At 56.8% G+C, this 12,435-nt stretch overlaps 1 protein-coding gene across 5 annotated transcripts; it reads left to right on the top strand.

Annotated features, from left to right (window-relative positions):
* Positions 1-53: 53 nt before the first annotated feature.
* Positions 54-8,354, top strand: DYRK1B (dual specificity tyrosine phosphorylation regulated kinase 1B). Of its 5 annotated transcripts, XM_060651109.2 has the most exons (12): positions 653-978; positions 2,235-2,398; positions 3,434-3,553; positions 3,641-3,829; positions 3,994-4,141; positions 5,014-5,300; positions 6,023-6,169; positions 6,256-6,396; positions 6,704-6,739; positions 6,824-7,019; positions 7,413-7,519; positions 7,614-8,354. In XM_060651109.2, exons 1-12 carry the CDS (start codon positions 900-902, stop codon positions 7,983-7,985), a joined length of 1,986 nt encoding a protein of 661 aa, XP_060507092.2. In that variant the 5' UTR covers positions 653-899; the 3' UTR covers positions 7,986-8,354. The 5 variants fall into 5 exon arrangements, with proteins under 5 accessions (XP_060507095.2, XP_060507092.2, XP_060507091.2 ...); XM_060651112.2 differs by lacking the exon at positions 653-978 and adding an exon at positions 54-194 and having other exon boundaries at positions 6,704-7,019; XM_060651108.2 differs by having other exon boundaries at positions 6,704-7,019.
* Positions 8,355-12,435: the final 4,081 nt, after the last annotated feature.

A 12,435-nucleotide genomic window follows, 5' to 3' on the forward strand; every position in this document is an offset into this window, starting at 1 on the left:
GAATGGGGGGGGGGAGTGGGGGCGGAGCCCGAGGCGGGAGGTGGGGGCCGGTTTGTTGTGGTCGCCATTTTGCTGGTTGCATTACTGGGTAATCGGGGCCCTGGCTCGCCGCGTCCGCCGGATACTTTCAGCCAGTGGGCAGGTCTGAGCTCGGGCTTCCCGAGCAGCTTGAGTCCCCTTGCCCGCGCCCTCAGGTAACAACGCGGCTACAGGTGGGGTAGCACGAGCTCGCGGGGAGGGAGCAGTACGGACCCGCCCTGCCCGCGTCGCCGCGAGACTTAGCACGAGGCCGAGGGAGGAGGGCAGGGGGGCGGCGGGCAGGTGCAGGCCGTGCCTGGCTATTCATAGTCGCATTCTTGGAAGGGGCCGAGCCCGAGGGAGCAGTCTTGGGAGTGAGGCTGGGAGGGGGTAGCGGGGCCCCGCTCCCGCCCTTTGTTTGGGCTCGACTCCTCCGGCTGCATCGTCGTCGCCTAGCAACAGCTGTTCTGGACTGCGATTGGCTGAGCTCTTGGCAGCAGCGGCCAATGGCACGGTTGTTGCCATGGCAGGTGCGGACTGCCAAGCTCTGCTCAGCCGGCCCCGCCCGCCGGGGCTCCGCCGACCGGGGCGGGCCTCCAGGGTGGGGGGCGGGACGCCTGGGTCCCCAGGGGCGGGTGGCTGCGCGGGGCGGGGCCGGCGGGGCGAGGGTTAACCCACCCCTCCCCCGTCCACCTGCTTTCCCCTTCCCCCGCGTGCCCCGGGCTGACCCTCGTTCCCTCCTCTCCCCACCCCCGGCGGCGGCGGCTGCTGCTGTTGTCACCCACCGGGCCGCCTGTCCCGCTTGCCCTCCCCGCCGCGGGGCTTGCCGGGCCGGCCGGGCCGGGACAGGCGGCCGTCTCCTCTCTGCCACCGCCGCCGCCATGCTGGCTGCTCGCCCACCCCACTGGGGGCCCCACCGCGCCCCAGCCCCCCGTGGGCCCCGCGCCAGCCCTGACCCGGGTAGGGGGTGGGTGCTTGGAGAGAAGGTCCTGCCGTGGGAGGGCCCCGGGGAAGAGGTTGTTTCGGGCGAGGGGCGGGGGAGCTCCAAGAGAGAGGAGGGATCGTGGAGTGGCAAGGCTTGGCATAGAAGAAAGGGAATGCCATGGGAGAAGGCCTGTGGGGAGAGGATTTTGGTGTGACAGGTACTCTGTGAGGGGAGAACTCTATGTGATATTTGGAGAATTTGGTTCTGGGGGCCTTCTAGGAATTGGCACAGTTGTGTATTGACCCTGGTGTAGAGAAGAGTAACTGGAGAAAGGGCCCTGGTAGAAATCTTGGATGGGAGGAGGAGGGGAAGATCCAGTGTAGGGGAGAGAAGGGCGAGGGAAGAGAAGCCTCCTTGCTCCCATCAGGGAAAGTGAGCCTTGCTTCTGAGGGGGACCATGAAGAAATACGGAGAAGAGCCCCGATGTGCCACGGGAGCAACTACCTGGAGCAGTGGTCCCTGGTGTGGGAGGAAATGTTATAGGGAAGAGGTCTTGGCATGATATGGGGTGGGTCCCCTGGGGGGTGGGGGCTGGTGGATGGGAATGCCATGGGGTGGGACTCTGTTGTATGGAGATAATCCTATATAACAGGTTAATCTTGGTGTGGTCCCCAGGACCCTGATGTGGTTTTAGGGGCCTGCAGAGGACTCTGTCGTGGGTTTGGAGGGGGCCCAGAGTTGTCTCATGTGGTTTGGGGGGATCCTAGAGCTCTCTGGATTGAGGGATCTACCGGGAAGGGTAGATCTTGAAGTGGAGGGACCTTGCTGTGATACGAGGAGATCCTGATGATCAGGGAAGACTGCAGGAGGGCAAGATCTTGTGTGAGGGGGCGTCGGGGAGGGCCACAAGTAGAAATGGGAAGCGAACAGTGAATCCTACTCTCTATACTGTCTGTGGTTTCTATCTTTTTCTTTTCCTCCCCCCAATTATTGGTGTCTTTCTGTTCTTTCTTGTCATGGTCTATATCCCTGCCTGGATTGCAATCATTCCCGTTCACATGTTCCCCTCTTTGTGCCACCTACTTCATTTATTTGGTAATCATCTGTTGAGGGACTCCGCTGTGCTCCCACCCCCACCGCTTCTCTCTGTCCCTTCTCATTACCACCTGTTGCTCTTTTTCTCCTCTCCCTGTGCCCTGCCTTCTTTCTGATGTCTACCTCTTTCCTGCTTCGTACTGTCCCATACATCCCCTTGTTCCATGTTGTTCCCCTGCCTCCTGCCTGCTCTCAGGTCTCAGCGGCGGTGGCAGCCGAGGTGCAGGATGCGAGAAGGCGCCCCCCGGCCGGGCTCCCGCTCCAGGCCTCGCTCCCCTGTGGCCCTCTGAGCCCACCATGGCCGTCCCACCAGGCCATGGTCCCTTCTCTGGCTTCCCAGGGCCCCAGGAGCACACGCAGGTATGCTTTCAGCTGGCTCCTTACCTGCCTGGGGTAGGGGGAGGCTGGGGACAGAAGGGTCTGGGGGGTGAAAGATAGTTTGGTTGCCCAAAACAGTTTCCTTGGGGCATGAAGGGTCCATCTGGAGTGGAAAATAATAGAGGAGTTGCTGGCAGAATCTGTTTAGAGAGCCTGGGTTCAAATCCTGACATGGTGGTTAAATTACTTAGGTTCTCCCTGCTTCAGTTTTCTAGAATTCTGTAAAATGGAGCGAGTAATGATACCTACCTCACAGGGGTGTTGTGAGAATTAAACAAGTTAATGAAATGCACATAAAATGCCGAGAACAGTGCCTGGCACGTCGAAAACACTCAATGAATGTTCACTAAGGAAAAAAGTTCCAGAGTGAAAGTTGGGGGAGGGAGGTGGGGTGAAAGTGGGTGAAGGTCGAACCCAAAGGATCCTGGAGCCAGCAGCACCTTAGGGTGCAGAGTAAAGACATTCAGGGGTAGAGACTGTTTAAGGCTCTGAAATGTAGAGCTTAAAGTGGGACGGCGTAGAAGATCAAGGTGCTGGATCCTGAAACACTGGGAAAAATGGTGCAGAGTTGGGGGTGAGGGATGAGAAGACTCAACGGGACAAGGGTAAGGCAAGAAGGGAGCCCTCAAGATGGGACACCCAGAATGGAGGGTCTCTCGGCGAAGGACCGCAAAGGGCAGAGCCCACGTTTTCTGTCTGATCTCTCCCACTGAGGTTCGGAAAGGAGTAAAGGTGTGGGATGGAAGGTGAGGGGTAAACAGTTCCCCATTCATTCACTCGGCAAATCTCCAATGACTGTCCGCTATGTGCCAGGTCCTGCTCCAGGCACCGGAAATGCAGCAAGAACCAGAGAGTCTCTGCCCTTGGGGAATTTCTATCCTAGTGGGGTTGTCACATGATGACCGAGTAACTATGTGCGTGTGTAACCATGATGACCCAGCCACCCATACAGCTCTCCCTCTGGAGGTCAGAAGTGCACGCCTGTCCTCAGTGCCCACCCCTCGCCCTGCTCTGCAGGTATTGCCTGATGTGCGGCTGTTGCCACGGAGGCTGCCCTTGGCCTTTCGGGATGCGACCTCAGCCCCGCTGCGCAAGCTCTCCGTGGACCTCATCAAGACCTACAAGCACATCAATGAGGTGGGCGGGGGCCCGGCTGGGTGCTGAGGGGTCCTGGCTGCCAGCACAGGTCACTCAGCAGTCCTTATCTGCTGGCCGGCTGGGCAGGTATACTATGCGAAGAAGAAGCGGCGGGCCCAGCAGGCGCCACCTCAGGACTCGAGCACCAAGAAGGAGAAAAAGGTCCTGAACCATGGTTATGACGATGACAACCACGACTACATTGTGCGCAGTGGCGAGCGCTGGCTGGAGCGCTACGAGATTGACTCACTCATTGGCAAAGGCTCCTTCGGCCAGGTGTGGGACGCACACCCTGACCCAGGGATTGGGGGGCATGGGCACCCACTGGTATTGACCCACAGAAAAGTGGTGCTTTGTTCTGTCCCCCATCCCCCTTCCCATCCCCTCCTCCCCATCCCCCACCCCCATTCCTCACTTTGTGACATGTCCTGCCCTGGCAGGTGGTGAAAGCCTATGATCATCAGACCCAGGAGCTGGTGGCCATCAAGATCATCAAGAACAAAAAGGCCTTCCTGAACCAGGCCCAGATTGAGCTGCGGCTGCTAGAGCTGATGAACCAGCACGACACAGAGATGAAGTACTACATAGGTGAGGCCTGGGGCAGCCATACACCCGGTACAGGATGGGGCTAGTGTCTTCAGGGCAGGCTCTGGTCTGTAATTCCCTGACATCAGTGATTCTCTTGCCGCCTTCATGATTTCTGACCTATTCCCAGCATAGTGCTGGGAATTTATAGTGCAGAATTTATTGGGTGCTCACTAAGGGTCAGGCTTATTGCAAGCACACATTGAATCAACTGGTTTCCATATGACCACAGCCCTGGGGGGAAGGGGCATCATGGCCCACAGCTTGGAGTAGAAAAGGAAGTATTCGGGCGCTATCACTTGCCAAAGGCCACCAAGTTTGTACTCAGTGGAGCTATAATGTCACCAGGCAGTAGACTCCAGGGCCTTTACTCCTGACGTCTGTGTCAGTCTTTTTCCTCTTTCCCACACTGATTCCTCTTAGAAAAAGCAAGAGTAGATTAGAGAGTGTGTTTCTTGAAATACATATGGTTACAGTAAATGGAAAGCGAGTGTCCTCTGCCACAAAAATAAACAGAACTGAGACTAAAACAATGTTACAAAATTAAGGACATGGCGAAGGGTATTAAAGACCCATCAGCACCAAAGAGAAACGTTCTCTTTCATTTATCAGGAAGTTGGAGAGAGACTTGAAAAAAATGAACTTCTCTTAATCAAGAAAATATTTTTCTTGACGTGAATCAAGTTACAGACCGAATGGAAGCACCCTGACCAGCAGCTGCCTCCCGTGGGCACACCACTATCTGTCCGGTGCTCACACGGCAGAGTCAGATCTGCTTGTGGCCTCTCTCCCTATTACTGTGTGTCCCCGGCTGCCACTGGCCCTCTCTGAGGCTCCGCTTCACCAGCGGCCCATTTCTGCCTCCTTCCCCGCAGTGCACCTAAAGCGGCACTTCATGTTTCGGAACCACCTGTGCCTGGTGTTCGAGCTGCTTTCCTACAACCTGTACGACCTCCTGCGCAACACGCACTTCCGCGGAGTCTCGTTGAACCTGACGCGGAAGCTGGCGCAGCAGCTCTGCACAGCGCTGCTCTTCCTGGCCACGCCTGAGCTCAGCATCATTCACTGCGACCTCAAGCCCGAGAACATCCTGCTCTGCAATCCCAAGCGTAGCGCCATCAAGATCGTGGACTTCGGCAGCTCCTGCCAGCTTGGCCAGCGGGTGCGGCGCGGCACGGCCCGGGGGCGGGGCTCGCGGCGTGGGTGTGGCAGGGGCGGGGGCACCGGTGGCTGGAGCCCGAGGGGCGGAGCTAGGCTGGGGATGGGGTTGCAGGGCCCAGCCTGAAGTGGCCTGGCGGGTGCCTGAAGGGTAGTATCGGGATGAGGTGTTGGCTGTACGGAGTGGGGGGGGGGGGGGGGGGGGGGGTAAAAGTGCCACAGGATGTAGTTCCCAGTAGGAAAGGAAGCGTGAGGCCTGAGGAGGCAGCGCCAGTGTTGAGGCTGCCAGATGTGGGTAGAGTGAAGTTGGGTTGGCTTTGAGCTTGGAGTGATGCTTTGCTAAGTTGTTTGCCCTGTGCCCTTCAGAGGGGACGGGTGCTTTAGTTTTGCAGCTTCATGTGAGCAGACATTTGAGATGGCTTGGAAAGGGTCTGGATTGCGGGGGTGGGAAGGGCCTGGGCTTGCAGACTGCCAGTCTCTGATGACCAGGGTCAGGCTTTGGGATGGAGATCAGGGTGAGACTAGGTCAGCAGAGACTTCTGAGGCTGGTGAATAAGATGATGGTAGTGGCTCCTGGAAAGCAGGGGTGCTGGTAACATCCAAGTTTGGAACCTCCGTCCCCGGTTTTGGTGAAAGGAAGCTTGTCTCAGCTTGGGGTATGGCCATGGCACCACTAGGGGAGCTGGGACCTCTGACTGCTGCCTTCTTCCCTGCTCCGCCCCCCAGATCTACCAGTACATCCAGAGCCGCTTCTATCGGTCGCCTGAGGTGCTTCTGGGCACACCCTACGACCTGGCCATTGATATGTGGTCCCTGGGCTGCATCCTGGTGGAGATGCACACTGGAGAGCCCCTCTTCAGTGGCTCCAATGAGGTGTGCTCCCGAGGAGGGGGTGTGCTGGAGGGGACAGAGGCCTGGTTGGCCTGATGACCCTGACTGCCCACCTGACTGCTCCACAGGTGGACCAGATGAACCGGATTGTGGAGGTGCTGGGCATCCCACCAGCCCCCATGCTGGACCAGGCACCCAAGGCTCGCAAGTACTTTGAACGGCTGCCTGGGGGTGGCTGGACCCTACGAAGGACAAAGGAACTCAGGAAGGTGCGGCCCCTGCCCCACGCCGCTCCTCCCACCCTGGTGGCCCCTCACTCTCTCACACTTGGGGCTTCCTCTCTCCCTGCTTCCTCTCCCTTGTGTCTTTCCCTTCCTTCCTCTCCCCCTTGCCTGTCCTCTCCTTCGTCCCAGCCCACCCCCCCTCCCCCGTCTCTCCTACCCACCCCACAACTCTTCTTAGCTTCTCTCCTTTCACTTTCTCTCTTGTGCCTCTGTTTCCCCGTGTGTGTCTCCCTGCCCCTCCTGCCCACTGACGGCCACTCTCTTGCCCCCCCTCCCACCCCCTCCCTGCCAGGATTACCAGGGCCCCGGGACACGGCGGCTGCAGGAGGTGCTGGGCGTGCAGACGGGCGGGCCCGGGGGCCGGCGGGCGGGGGAGCCGGGCCACAGCCCCGCCGACTACCTCCGCTTCCAGGACCTGGTGCTGCGCATGCTGGAGTATGAGCCCGCCGCCCGCATCAGCCCACTGGGGGCTCTGCAGCACGGCTTCTTCCGCCGCACGGCTGATGAGGCCACCAACACGGGCCCGGCAGGCAGCAGTGCCTCCACCTCGCCCGCACCCCTTGATACCTGCCCCTCCTCCAGCACCGCCAGCTCCATCTCCAGCTCTGGTGGGTGCCCAGTGCCAGGTGGGCTGGAACAGGAGGGTGGGCAACATGGGTTTGGCCTGACCTGGGGGACCTTGCCACTGGGCCTTCATCTAGAGCTTTGAAATTGTGGGATCCTGGACTCTGGAACGGGTGGGGCAAGAGAGCTCTGCCTGGCTGTGACCTGATCTCTGAAATTGCGCTTGGGCTCACACCTCTGAAACTGCTTCTGACTCTGAAAGCCAAAACTGAGCTCTGATCCTTAATCTCAGAATTGGGCCCATCCTTCAGATAGGCTCTGATCCCAAAGCCCAGGCGTGGGCCTGAGTCGCCAGCCAGACTCAGCCACCCGAAAACCCAGCCACCACCTCTCCTCACCCTAAGGCTTCTCCTCATTTCCTCCCCTGGCACTTCCAGGAGGCTCCAGCGGCTCCTCCAGTGACAACCGGACCTACCGATACAGCAACCGATATTGTGGGGGCCCCGGGCCCCCCATCACTGACTGTGAGATGAACAGCCCCCAGGTACTGGGGCCTTGGGGACCTGGGAGGTGGATAGTGGGTTATCTGGGCTTCAGGACCTGGGTCTCCATCACCCACTATTCCTCTGCTCCTTTAGGTCCCACCCTCCCAGCCGCTGCGCCCCTGGGCAGGGGGTGATGTGCCCCACAAGACACATCAGGCCCCTGCCTCCGCCTCGTCACTGCCAGGGGCCGGGGCCCAGTTACCCCCTCAACCCCGATGCCTTGGCCGTCCCCCATCACCAACCTCACCACCACCCCCGGAGCTGATGGATGTGAGCCTGGTGGGCGGCCCTCCGGACTGCTCCCCACCTCACCCGGCGCCTGCCCCCCAGCACCCGGCTGCCTCAGCCCTCCGGACTCGGATGACAGGAGGTCGTCCACCCCTCCCACCCCCTGATGACCCTGCCACTCTGGGGCCTCGCTTGGGCCTCCGTGGTGTACCCCAGAGCACGGCAGCCAGCTCATGACCCAGCCCCCTCCCTGGGGCCCCTCCTGAAGCCATACCCCCCATCTGGGGGCCCTGGGCTCCCATCCTCATCTCTCCCCTTGACTGGAATTGCTGCTACCCAGCTGGGGTGGGTGAGGCCTGCACTGATTGGGGCCTGGGGCAGGGGGTCAAGGAGAGGGGTTTAGGCACACCCTCCTCACTAAGGACTGGACCCTTGGCCCCCTCTCCCCCCCCCCCTTGTTTTCTATTTATTGTACCAAAGACAGTGGTGGTCCGGTGTCGGGGGGAGACCCCCTTCACCCTAGGGCCCTAGGAGGGGGTGGGGGCAGGTAGGGGGAGATGGCCTTGCTCCTCCTTGCTGTACCCCCCAGTAAAGAGCTTTCTCACACGCCTGCCTGAGAGTTTGCAAGGCCTCGGCTCCCCTCACCTGGCCCTCAGAGGCGTGGTGGGGAACGGTGTTTGGGAGGGGGTGCCAGAAAAGCTCTGTCATGAGGGATGCATCCCTGGGGAAGTTATGGCTATTGGCGCAGACACGGGGCTGCAGGAAGTCTGGGGCTACGGAATCCTAGACGAGAGATCCTGGATAGGATCCTAGCCCATGTTTGTCTTTAACGTGGTAAACACAGACCCTGAACGAGTACACGCCCAGCTGTGGCCTGTCTCTGGAAAACATCAGGATCTGCCCTAATAAGCCAGGGCTTCCACAGAGTCTGCACAGGAGTGGCTCCTTATGCCAGGCAGGCATCTAGTAGGTGCCGAATGCTTGCAGCAGGCCTTATTAATGCCATCTGGGGAATGGCAGGCAGGTAGTGTAAAGTACAGACTTTACCCCACCCCCACCCCCATGTCTGGTCTTACCCTTTGGAACCGTGACGGAGCAAAGCATTTTGAGATTCTCTGGCAGAAAGATATTCCCGGGGTTTCAGGTAAGTGGGTCTGTTTCCATAGCAATTTGGAAACTTAAGTCTCCCAACCGGCCAGTCAAGAGCCTCCTGATTCAAAGGTACCTACCGTCTCCCGCCATTGGGGCGCGGCGCTTCCTGGGAAATGGAGTTATACGTTGCAATCCCTTTTGCCGCTTTTCGTCAGGGGACTACAAAGACCAGAATTCTTTTCGCTCACGAGTTAGGGCCAGTCTCAGGCAGCCAATAGGTAGTCAGAGGTGGACGGGGCCCGGATGCTTGAGGCGGGCTGTAGAGAAGGAAAAAACCGTGATTGGGTGGCGTTGGTCAGGCTGTTCGCCGGTGTTGAGTTCTGTCAGGCGTGCGGAAGGTGGGCCACTGTGCTGCTCCCCGAGACTGAGCAGGTTAGGCGTCCGCGGTCACAGAGCAGGAGGGAGGCGCTGAGGCCTGAAGCGGCCCCATCGCACAGAGCATCACCAGCCGCGGTGTCTGGCCCAGCTCACAGGAATCCCCGGTCGGTAGGAGAGAAGGGTGGACGCCGTTACGGACCTGCGGGTGTTCGGGAGGGGGCGCAGTGTGGAACGCTGAGGGGACCCCAGACGAGGCACGGGTAGGGAACATTCCCGGAGGAGGAGGAGCTGTTTGAGCTGAGACCCGAAGACCGGATGTTTGGGGTGGCGGTGGTGCGGTGGTTTGCAGCGCAGCGACGAGAAACAGCCTGTTGTGTGAATATGAACTGCGGGTGATGAGGTGTTGGAGAGCTAATTGAAAGTTCTGTATGAATTTGATCGTGGAAGATTTTGTTGGCCTGATTAGGTAGCTTGGATTTTGTCCTAAAGACATCGAGGAGCCACGAGAGGATTTCTAGAAGGGAAGGGGCATGGCCCAGTTTGCTGCCATCTAGGAACAGGTTGATGGGAACGAGACTAGGGTCTGGGAGCCCAGGGTGGTGGCTGTGGCACGTTCCGAGGCAAGAGATGTTGGGGATGAACCAGGGCAGGAGTCTTGGCTGGGAGGGGAGACAGGATGTTGGTGGGAGAGACGTCCAGAAGGCTGAGTTGACAGAATGTATGGCTTTACAGGCTGTGTGGAAGGGGGAGGCAGAGAGGGGCGGGAAAGGGGTATCTCCAGCAGGTAGAACAGTATCTGGCATATTATAGATGCTTAATAAGAAAAAAAAAATTTAATGGACAGTTCTAGGAGGCAGAGACTATTATGATCTCCATTTTGCAAACAAGGATGCTGAGCACAGAGAAGGTTAAGTAATTTAACCAAGATCACATAGTTAGCAAGTGGAAGGCCCAAGATTGTGTGTGTGCTCGCGCATGTGTGCGCCTTTGACTTAGCAACGTGCAAGATGAGCTTCGAGACATCATCAGGATCCAGTCATGTAGGAATTTGGGATAAGTGTGGAAATGTATATCCCACATTTCAATATCCAGCCCAGAACCTCTCCCTGACCTGCTGACTGCCCACATGATACCTCCTCTCTCAAGATAGCTGTAGTCCTCTGGAGACCAAGGTATCTTGACCAAATTGAACTCTGGTCTTTTCACCAAAACCTGTTCTTCCCACATTCTCAGTAAATGCCTCCTCCTTCATTGTCTTATATTCGTGTCTGGTCCATCAGCAAATTCCTTCAAAGTGTGTTCAGAACCTGATCCTTTCTTCCCACTTCCACTCTTGTCACCCTGGTCCTGTCCACTCTATATCCTGCCTAGACCATCACGGCAGCCTCCTCAGTGGTCTCTGTGCTCCCCACAGTCTTTCTTATATGCAGCAGGGTGACACTGAATACCTGTATCAGGTCACATTTCTCTCTTGCTCAGTACCCTCCTGTGGCGCTATCTCACACAGCAAATGCCAGTGTTCTTTCCATGGCCTTTGCAAGGCCCTTGATCCCTGCATGATCTGTCCCTGTTACTTCTCCACCTGGTCCTTTTACCCTGCTCACTCTGCTCCAGCTACACTAGCCTCAGGGCCTTTGCACTTCCTCTCTTTACCTGGAACACTCTTCTCCAGATGTCAAGGCTCACCTTCATCTCCTTTAGTTTTTACTCAGATATCATCTCCTCCTTGAGAACTTCTTTGGCCACCCTTCTAGAACTATACTACTAACATTCATATATTAATTTCCCTTTAACTGTTCCGTAGCATTAATCATATCACTGTTTGACTCACTGTATAGGTTATCTTGTTTATTGTCTGTCTCTCCTCTGCACCCACAGCAGACCATAAACTTCATGAGGGCAGGGGCTTTTATCTACTTCATATTTTATCTTTAACATCTGGAAGAGCTCTTGGCACATAGTAGGGGCTCAGTAACAGTTTATTGAAGGGACGAGTCAGTGGGTGATTTCAGAATGTAGATCCTTACCCCGGTGTCGCAGGGACTCTGCCCATCCCTCTTCCACAGAACTTCAGAGGACTGCCTTAAAATTTTCTGAGGTCTCAGACATTCAGCAAGGATTTCATCTTGCTTCTGCTTTGTGCTCAGCATCAGGAATACAGCAGAGAACAAAACGGTTTCCCTGTTCCCCGAGAATTCACAGTGTCAGGGGTAGAGGTTCAAATCGTCAGCTAATCACACAGATATGAAATTACAAAGAAATGCAGAAAGTGCCATAAGAGCACTTGGCCAGAACTCTAATCTAGATCCTAGGAAGTGGGATTGAAGTGATGAAGGTGTAGGCATTAGGCACTCCATTAAAAGGGGTGTGGGTGTGGGTGTGGGTGTGTGATGGTCGGAGCCCAGAGGCTGATGGGGAGCAAGAAGCCTGGTAATGTGGACCCTGTAAGGAGTTGGGTCCTTAACCCCATGCGTAATGGAGACTCTCAAAGAACTTTAAGCAGTGAGAGGAGGTGCTGTCAGTTCTGTATGTTACAAGATCCCTCTGGCGACATGTCGTGTGGGGGAACTGACAAGGGGGTTAAAGATTGAAGTAGTGAAAAGCCTGTGAAAAGGCTGCTCTCCTGAGATTAAAATAGCCTCCTCTACCGAAGGCCACACATCTTTGTTCCTCCCATCAAGAAGTGGAGTCTCTCTGCCCTCTAATCTAGGCTGGCCCATGATTTGTCTTAACCAGTAGAGTGCAGTGGAAGTGATGCTGTGCTGGTCGGGGGCCTCAAGAGGCCCGCAGTACTGCTTTCACTTTCTTGGGCCCTGGGCTGCTTTACAAAGAAGTCCAGCTACTCCACTGGAGAGAGATGCGTACAGAGAGAGGCCCAGCCACCCCCCAGCTGTTCCGCTGTTTTAGCTGATGTGCAAGACAAGAGTGATGCCATCTTGGATGTTCTAGCCAAGTTCCCATCTGACACCAAGTAGAATGGAGACTCACCTTGCCCTCCCCGCTTTGCTCAAATTCCAGAATCATGAGCAAATAAATGGCTGCTATTTTAAGCCACTGTGTTATGGGATGATTTGTTACTCAGCGATAGCTCACTGAAACAAGCTTCCTGATATCTTATCATTTTGTATATTAGCTCACGTAAGCCTCACAGTCACCCTGTGTGGTAATAATTGTTATTCCCGTTACACAGATGAGGAACTGAGGGCACAGAGAAGTT

This window comes from Panthera onca, chromosome E2 (assembly GCF_046562875.1).
Source record: "Panthera onca isolate mPanOnc1 chromosome E2, mPanOnc1 haplotype 2, whole genome shotgun sequence".
Taxonomy (NCBI): Eukaryota; Metazoa; Chordata; class Mammalia; order Carnivora; family Felidae; genus Panthera; species Panthera onca.

Excerpts from the sequence above, each read along its gene's own strand:
- DYRK1B (XM_060651108.2), top strand. The coding sequence starts at position 900 with ATGCTGGCTGCTCGCCCACCCCACTGGGGGCCCCACCGCGCCCCAGCC. Across the intron at positions 3,830-3,993 it reads GCAAAGGCTCCTTCGGCCAG|GTGGTGAAAGCCTATGATCA; the intron begins GTGTGGGACGCA and ends CTGCCCTGGCAG. Across the intron at positions 6,170-6,255 it reads TCTTCAGTGGCTCCAATGAG|GTGGACCAGATGAACCGGAT; the intron begins GTGTGCTCCCGA and ends ACTGCTCCACAG.